General features: G+C 43.7%; 1 protein-coding gene across 5 annotated transcripts in view; it reads right to left on the bottom strand.

Annotated features, from left to right (window-relative positions):
- The window catches only part of Lgr6 (leucine rich repeat containing G protein-coupled receptor 6), a 133,644-nt gene that overhangs the window by 19,099 nt on the left and 105,093 nt on the right, over positions 1–9,452 (bottom strand). For all 5 annotated transcript variants that reach the window (XM_017797450.2, XM_017797451.2, XM_029562173.1 and 2 more), the window contains 2 exons: positions 3,933–4,001; positions 539–610 (listed from right to left, as the gene is read on the bottom strand). In XM_017797450.2, coding sequence (XP_017652939.1) covers positions 539–610; positions 3,933–4,001 — 141 coding nt within the window. The remainder of the gene's footprint in view (positions 1–538; positions 611–3,932; positions 4,002–9,452) is intronic.

Below are 9,452 nucleotides of genomic sequence, written 5' to 3'. Positions count from 1 at the left end.
AACAACTCAAAAGAAGGTATCACCTGTCTGGCATTGCTGCTTGTTATGTAGCCTTTAGCTATACATATGGACTCTTATGAAATTAAGAGTTCCTTTAATCTTTAATCTTTGGTTATACTTTCCTTTTGGGTGTTTAAGGCCATACAGTTGGTCCAGATAAACCGATTTATTTTTACTCTTAAGCCCATGTGACCCCTGAGGATCAGCTACTTACCTTTTTAGGTCCCTTTTCTTCTTCTTCTTTTTTTTCATCTTTTTGAGACAGGATCTCCCTGTAGCCCCAGCTGTCCTGGAACTCACTATGCAGACCAGGCTGGCCTTGAACTCACAGAGATCCACCTGCCTCTGCCTCCCAAGTCCTGGGATTAAAGGCATGTGCCACCATGCCTGGCTTCCCTTCTATTCTTAGTGGAGACTCATGGAAGAGGATAGAAAGTCTCCAACACGCCTGCCTCCCTGGTGCTTTCTTGAAGCATTCCTTGTACTCAATCGCCAACCTCCCCAAACACATATCACAAGCAGGAGGAGCCCTACTCACATTGTCTGCAGAAGAGGGTTGCCCATGAAGGCCTTCTCTGGGATAGCCTTGATGTTGTTGTTGTGGAAACCCCTGGAAGAGAGCACCCAGGAGCAGTGAGGATTTGGGGAGAGGAGTGGAAAGGGAGAGGTGTGAAGAGGTAGTGCATAGAAATCCAGGGAATTTTCTGGCAGCTGACTAGACAGACCCTGGACCAAAGGGACCTCAGCCTGGAGATCCCAGCCTCTAATCCTGTCTGGGAGTTTTCTTCTCTGTTTAACAAACCCAGGCTTTTCTCTGACAAGTGTGAGGAGATGGGGTGGGGTCCCAGGCTTCAGTTCTCAGAAAGCCAGTGAGAGCAACTCAAGAGTAAGTAGCTGAGTTCAGGTTCCAAGAGGGGAATCTACTCCTCGGCCATTTGTGGAATAATCCATGGTAGGTCCCCACAAAGGAAGCCAAGAGTATGTGGAAGGAAAAGGAAGGCACAGAAAGAAAAGAACTTGGGGGATCCGGGGTGAGAGAAGTTCCTCAAATGAAGGCCCTGAAGTGGAGAACCACAGGAGGGTCTGAGCAGCAGTGGGGATAAGAGGCAGAGACAGGTGCTAAATGACCATGGATGGCATTGTGGGTGGTGAGCAATGAGGCACTGCTGATTGCCTGAGGTCTGGAAGCTAGGAACAATGTGTAGTTGAGAAGATTTTAAAGAAACAACCTGTAGGGATGAAAATCACACCACCCAGTCTGAGCAGGCCTCCCATGATCCTCTTCTCTACTGAAGATTCTGGCTTTGTGTCCTCTAGCCTCTGCTCAACTCTCTCATCTCCTGCTCTCCTACCATTACTTACAGTTACTCAAGATTCACCCTCACACACCTCTGGCCAGGGCCACTCACCAAGAGTTGTTTGTTCTTCCTTCCTTTGTTCTAGTCATTCTGTTTGTTTGAATACCTCTTTTGTGGGTTGGACTGGGTCAGTCTCTGTGGGGTTTGGAGGGTTTTATGACACAGATGGATAAATGTCTAAATGTGTGTCTTATTGTTCTGGGAACTTTCAGCCTCTGCTTGTCTTTCTCTGGGCTTTCTGTCCCCATGCCTTGGTGTGTCCTGTTCCTTCCATGCCCTTTTTAAAAATATATATTTAATTTTAATTTTTTTTTTGGTCTTTTTGAGACAGAGTCTCCCTGTAGTCCCAGCTGGCCTGGAACTCACTATGTAGACCAGGCTGTCCTTGAACTCACAGAGATCCATGCCTGCCTCTGCCTCTTGCCTCCCCAGTGCTGGGACTAAAGGTGTGTGCCATCACACCCGGCTTTAATTTAAATTTAAAAATTAATTAATTAATTAATTTTATTCCAAAGAGAGGCAATTTTAAACACATTTTTCCAGAAATAACTTGAAGCAGGTTATATAAAAATATATATACAATGAAGATTAAGGGAGGGAGGGAAAGAGGAATAAGAAATCAAAGACCTAAGGATTTGCCAACATGGGGTCAACTTTGGTGGAATAATGAAGGCTTCCATTAGCTCTGTTCTTTTCTTTTTTTAATCCTAAGGAATTTATTGGGTTTGCTAACAGAGCATAGGGTGGGAGTTTATTTACAGAAGAGTGGGTGCCCCCCCCATTTACAGCTGTGCTGCAAAGTCCACACTCAAATACAGATCCTGTGACTTCCTGACAGCTGCACAAAATGGCAAAAGAGGTGCCTCATGGCGTTCTCAGCTTTTATTCCTTTATCCTCCCCCACTTGCATTTAATTTTTGTTTTGAAGTTATATGTAGATGTATGTGTGTGTCTTAAATGTGAGTTTGTGCACATGAGTGCAGTGCCCGTAGAGGCCAGCAGAGGGTGTTGGATACCCTGGAGCTGGAGTTAACAGGCATTTGTGAGCCCCTGTTGTGGGTGCTGGGAACTGAACTTGGTTCCTCTGTAAAAGCAGTAGGTGCTCTTAATCATTGAGACAGCTATCCAGCCTCTTCCATGCCTTCTTGATCAAATACCACCTTTTTTTCATGTCTCATATAAAAAGAAAAGAAAAGAAAAGTAGACCTAAGTGACATTGTAATAGGAGACTTCCAGTAGTCTCTCATTCTGATCCTTTCTTTTGGCTGGTCCAGTCTTCCCTTATCTGCTACCTATACCCCTGGCATTCACACTCTCAGATTTATAGGAGAAGTAAGGAAGGTGGCACATGGATGCTGCTATAGGTCTTAAGTGGTAGATTGAGTCATGAAGATGCTGAGTTTAGGGCTTATTTCATGAACCTGCATGTTCCCTTAATTGGACTCAAGTCCCGCTGAATACTAGATTTCTGAGGTCACTGAGCATACCCCCAAGCAAGGCTGGAGTATCTTCTGTGGTCATCTTCTACCTTCTCCACTTCCTGTTAGGGTCTGTCCTTCCACTGTTCTGCTTACTGAAACAGCTGTCCTCTTCCACCATCCCCTCCGCCTGAATCCCACTCATCCCTTGAGACCAGTCTCAGGATACTGCAGTCCATAGTGATCTTACTGCTACTCTGAATTTCCATGATTATTTTAGCCAGTATGCCACACCACAGTTTAAGGCTGGAATTATATACTGCTTTGTCCTGTTTCCTGTTTGACACATGCTCCTTTGTGTCATGGATGAGTCTGAAGGATCCTTTGGGAGGACCCATGTTTAACTCACCCTTGGTTTGTACTTAGCACCAAGCACAGCACCCAGCTGTGAATGTTCAAATAGACTAATAAATATGTGGGCTGGAAGATGGCTCATCAGGTAAAAGGTATTTGCCATGCAAGCCTGGCAACCTGAGTTCAATTCTTGGAACCTGCATAAAGGTAGAAGGAAAGCATGAACTCCACAAAGTTGTCCTCTGACTTCTGCACGTGTACTGTTGTATGCCCTGTCATGTGGGCCCACACTTGCACTCATGTGCACGCACACACACACACACACATACACAATAATAATGATAATAATAATAATAATAATAATAATAATAAATAATAGGCTATGGGCTCCAGAGTCAACTTCTAAGTCCTTCTAGGCATGTTACTGATGCGTGACCCTGCAAACCAGCCCCCAGTTCCTCTTCTAATTCTTCTCTGAACATATCCTAACAAAGATGGGATACGTTCACAGTGCCAGGTCCAGGCTGCAAAGCATCATCTTCCTCTACCAAGTATCTTCCCAGGCTTGAAGGGCCCAGAGCCATTTATTCTGATGACATTCCACCTCTAAAAGATGCTCCAAGTCGTGCTAACATAGCCTGTGACTACTTAGAGCTGTTCTGGGGGCAGGGGAGGGTCTATAGTCATGGCTTTTTGCAAGGACCAGTTACAAGGACCACTGGAGGTGAGGAGGTATGTGAGGGAGGCCTGGCTGGCCTCTACCCCTGGGAGAAGCACCCACAGACACCACAAAAGAACTTACAGTTCCTGTAGTCTTCCCAGGGTCCGGATGGCCACGGGGAACTCCTGCAGCTCATTATAGTTCAGGTCTCTGGAATGGAAAGCAGAGCAGTCATTAGCACAGAGGCTTAGCGGGGCACGTTAGGGTCCCCAAGAAATGGAAACTTGGCTGTGGGGTTGGCCAGGGAGATGGGTTTTCCAATCTGTTGGATCCAGTTGCCAAGGTCTGAAAACACATTTTCTGAATGTTTGTGTTCCATTTCTACTCCGCAAATCCTTGGGCTTGGAGCCTTCCTGGCAGCAGAACTGTTCTGACTAGGGACACATTTTAAGGATGTGAATATCTGCAACCACCCACCTCAGTGTAGTCTCTACAAGCTCAGGAAAGTATGCCTTAGGTTTTTGGAGTCATGAGATGAGGAGGGAGAATGGAGTGATCTTTAAACTGTAACTGGCACTGGGATTCCACAAAGTTCCTCAGGTTACAATTACCTTAGCTATGGCCTCTGCGATCTTGTTTTTGAGGCATTCCAAGATGGCCTTGGACTCCTGATTCTCCTGCCTTAGCCTCCAATGTGCTGGAGTTACTGCTGTGTGTCATTACATTGGGCTGGTTTTTACCTTTGGATGGTGGCATAATAGTTCATCTTTACTTTCTCCTACGTTTTTCTATATTTTCCTTTTTTTTTTTTTTACACAAAGAACACTTATCACTTGCATAATCTGAAAACAAAAAAAGTTTTAAGATGGGCAGCAATCCAAGTTGGCAAGGATGTAGGAAAGCAGGCTTTCTAATAAGCTAAATGTGTATAACTTTTTAGAAACAATTTGACACCTTTTCAAATTAAGAAATACATACTCATGGGACTGGAGACGTGGCTCAGTGGTTAAGAGCACTGACTGCTCTTGCAGAGGACCCAGGTTTGGTTCCTAGTACCCACATGACAGCTAACAACCCTTAACTCCAGTTCCAGGGGATCTGACACCCTCGTCTGGCCTCTACAAATATCGCATGGCATGGGTGCACTACATACGTGCAGTGTATGTTTACTCATACACATAAAAATAAAGTAAAAAAACCATGCTCAGACTCCCTAAGTATCCTATCCTATACAAAAGTCCATACATGTGTGTAAAGGTATTTGTATAAAGATGCAAACAAAGGTATTTGTATAAAGATGATCATAATAGCATTGTTTAGGCAACAGAGGTCAAATAACAATCACAGTTTTATCCCTTCCACTCTTTTAAGGGCCTTTCTGTGTTTCTGCCCTTTGGCAGCAATGATCATGTAAAAGAAAGGAGGAGAAATAGGTGAGGCTGAAGAAAAAAATTATTTTCATCAGAAAAGACTGCTCATGACAAACCCCAAAGAGGGGTGAGGCCTGCGGAAAGATGGGATGCTTGAGCTTTGAGGGTGATAGTGAAGAATGAGAAGGGTGATTGTTTCTCCACATCTTTGCCAACTTGTGTGGCTACCCCCTCTACAGTTACCTTCATTGTTTTATGAGAAGCGTCTCGGAGAACTTTTAGAAAGTTTTGTTTCATTGTGTGATGGGATTCCCTCTCTACCAGGGCTTCAGAAGAGACAACTTTCAAATTTTAACGTTGGCTTTGGTACTCAGTAGCCATGAATTAGTCCATGAGGAATGTACTTGATTTGGGGGATCTTGATGCCTCTAAAATCCTGTTTCTGAGGCACACAGTTTCAGAGGGGACCTTAGTCCATTTTCTCAGCTTTGTAAAGTCATCCCTGCCCTGACAATTTTAATGGCTGTCCAGTGCCAGAGCAGGGGACCATGTGGAGGTCCTTTAATTACAGAGTGACTCGGCAGGATTTTGTGGCTAAATAGTGTATTAACACAGATATAATGACAGGCTCTTCTGCATGAGAGGGTCATTACACTTTAATAGTCCACAGGTAGAGCCAGGAATCCAGCCTAGGGGCCAGAAGAGCAGTGACAAGCAGCTGGCAGCTAGTGAGCTAGCTACTTGTCCCCATCTACACACACACTAATTGCCCGATTACCCTCAGACTGCCCTGATGATCTTGGATAATTACAGCAGAAAACCCCTTCTGTTTTGCTCCATCCTTTAGTGAACCAAACACTTTGTCCTCCCATGTATCACACCTGGATTTACCCCCACAGGTTGTGAAAGGGCAAGGCTATGGACAAGTGGAGGCCAGGATGAATGTTAACTGAAACTGGAGGTATTGAGACTGGAAGTAGGGGGAATTTTCTAACTCCAGGTCTTAGCATTCCAGGGCTGCACAAGGCACATCAGGTGAGGAGTGCTGAGGATGGAGGCAGCAGGGGAATGAGATAGACAGTTTTGGGTCTTCCACTACACAAACGGTTCATCTTCACACCTCAGTGCTTCAAAATCAGTTGTCCCATTTTAACTTGGTTCACTTCCCTCAGGATTCACCATTGTTGCCCAAGAATTTCCCATAAGTAACAAGGATGCATTTTCATTCAAAAACTTAATACTGCATTGTCTCTAATGCAAAGAATTATAGTGGTCTGCCCTGAGAACCTTTGATAATACTATTCCCTCTGCCCAGAGCATTCTTCCTCCAGATATCCTATTTCCTTACTTCACTCAGGTCCCTTCCCAAGCTGCCCCTCTTCAGAGAGTCCTTCTATGACCACTATATTTCAAACAACACACCATTATTCACTATGCCTTTGCCCAATGTATTACATTAAAAGTCACCCCAAAAATGGCATCCTCTGCAGACTGGCCAAGCCTTATCAATGGCACTGACCAATATAAGAAGGTACAATGTCACCTGGTCCTAAGTCATAGGAGCCTTGCAGTCTCTGCCTTCACAATCTTTGAACTTCCACACTACCTTATACTGAAGCTCAAACTGGACTCTTGAGTGGCGAGAGCTATGTGGAAACAGGATCAGCTGATGACCAACAGCAATGCTTCAGACATGTGGTGAGGCTGTCTTAGACCCCGGAGCCCTTGCTGAGTCTCCAGTCACTGAAGCCTTCTCAGTGAGCCTGGGGAGCCCAGCCAAGCCATAGATTCATAAGAAAAAATGTGTTATTTTAAGTCACTAAGTGTTGGTATGATTTGTTATGCCACAAGAGGCACCCTGCTTTCTTTGCCTTCGTGGAACTTGGTTGGCAGGTGACATATTTATTTTCTTCCCACCTAACCAGAATGAAAACTCCTTGAACATGGGAATTCTTCTGTTTCACATATTAAACACCAGAATAACGTCTGACACAGAGCAGGATCTCAGCAAGTATGTGTTGAAAGAATAACTGGAAAGCTCTAAGTAAACTTATTAATAAAAACCATCAATGAATGTTTATGATAATTTAGGGCATTTAGGGAAATATTCTTGAGATTTTTTTGAGGTTGATGTCAAAATGGCACAAGATAATCTTGAGTGACACTCTTAGGGTTGCCCAGAGCCACAGAGGCCGTGGGATGTGTCCTGTGTGGCTTTGCTGTCATGGAGTACTTACACAGCTCATTGGACTGGTGTCCAGGAAGCTAAATTGAGTGGTTCCAGTCCTCCTTGGCATTTCTGGTCAGGAATTTTGCCAGGAGTAGACAGACAGTGGGAAAAGACATGTGGTAAAAGGCATGCAAACTCGAAGCCTATTTTTATAGAGAAATGTAGGAGAAGAAAAATTGTACAAACGTCGAAAAGAACTCGGCAAGCTCCACACCAGTGAGGTGGTCTTAGCTTTCTCATTTGGATGTCTACACAGAGTTAGTGACCTGAGAAGTTGCCAAACCCTGGCTTCATTGGGGATCATGTAGATGAAATCTTTGGCTCTAGTTGTCCAAGAAATGTGTCCTTGCAACTCTCTCTGGCCCTGATGAATCCAACTCAAATACAACAGACATTTGTTGCCAAATGTCCCAAACTCTTCAAAGAATTCTGTTGGGCAGAGAAGAAGATAGGTAGATGGAGAAAAGCATGCCTATCTAGACAAAAGCACAAGACAAGATGAGCTTCCTTGCGTGATGCTGTAGGTCCTTGAAAACATCAGAATCCTCGTCTATGCCTGGAGAGACCACACTGGGAGGGCTTCATAAAGATGTGACATTTGAACCAGGTCTTAAGAACACAATTTAGAGGAAAGGAACATTTTTGGAGAGAAGTAAGTGGTATAGCTTGGTTGGAGAAAACAGAGATAAGAGGTAAGGGAGGGCTTTGATCCATGGACTATTGCACCATCCCTGCCTTTAGGCTATAGCTAGAACACTGGTTAAGCGTGCACTGGGGTGCTTTGACTGAATGAGCTCCACCTTTCAATAGCCTGAAGAGGAAGATTTTCCTCCTATGCCCATTTTATAGTTGAGGAAAGTGGGAAAACACATCAGTTACTCAATCATCAGTACCTAACAAATGATTCTGGAAAGACCACTGCCTCTTTGCCCAAATTCCTCCCCCCTTTTCTTTATAACTGTACTGTCCAGTAGCACAGCTATAGCCACATATGGCTATTTAATTATAATCAAAAATATTTAAATCTCAATTTTATTAACCATACTTCTGTGTTCCATAGTAACAAATGGCTAGCAGCTATTATAGTAGAAATTCAGATCTGGAACATTTCTACCACTACAGGAAATTCTATTGGATAGCCTAACAAGGGGAATTCCTAAGAAATAAGCTAGAGTATGTTTCTCAGCCTCCCTTGCAGTTGGTATAGCTGTATGACCAGATTCTCCCACAAGAAGGTAGATAGAAGTGGTGTGTGCTGGGGCTGGAGAGATGACTCAGCCATTAAGAGCACTGGCTGCTCTTGCAGAGGACCCAGGTTTGGTTCCCAGCACCATATTGGTGGCTAACAACAGTCTGTAACCCCAGTTCCAGGGGATCCAACACCTTCTTCTGGCTTCTATGGGCACTGCACAATATGGGTGCACTTACATACATGCAAGCAAAACATTCATACACATAAAATAATAAATAATAAATAAAATATTTTTTAAAAAAGAAATGATGTATGCCATGTCTGGTCCAGAGTTTATAAATAGCCATCTTGTCTCCTCCACAGTCTCTCTACCCTTCCACTAGCTAGATGCCCTGGGGATGGCAAGAACCTAGGTTCCTGAGTCATATGGAGGAATGTCACAAAGGAAACAGTCTCCTGGGACTGCTACACGAGCTGGAAAGACTTCTGTTGTTTTTGAGCCATTATACACATCTTGGTCTATTTGTTACAACAGTTTAGTCTAACTTCACTAATTCAGTGTCACAGCCAGGATTTGAACCCTGGTGTTTAGAGCCTAGAGCCCACACTCTTAGTCACTACACATATGCCAGAAAGATCCTTTAAAGGTTAAAAAACTCATTCAATTTTATGTCTTACAGGGTTTATACTGAGTAATTGTATATTGTGTAAATGTATTAACTCAACTGTGAACCTAGTAACTTGCACCCACTTGTGAAAGAGATGTACTCTTGCTCTGGAGTGTATTATTGAATATGTTAAAGCTGTAGTGAAATGCTTCTTCTAATCATGTAGTTATTAAAAATAAAAAAATAATTATTAAGCCAGGC

The sequence above is a fragment of the Nannospalax galili genome, unplaced genomic scaffold (assembly GCF_000622305.1).
Source record: "Nannospalax galili isolate Female #2095 unplaced genomic scaffold, S.galili_v1.0 scaffold113, whole genome shotgun sequence".
Classification (NCBI taxonomy): domain Eukaryota; kingdom Metazoa; phylum Chordata; class Mammalia; order Rodentia; family Spalacidae; genus Nannospalax; species Nannospalax galili.
The sequence above is the reverse complement of the archived record's forward strand: the minus strand, read 5'-3'. Positions and strand labels throughout refer to the sequence as shown.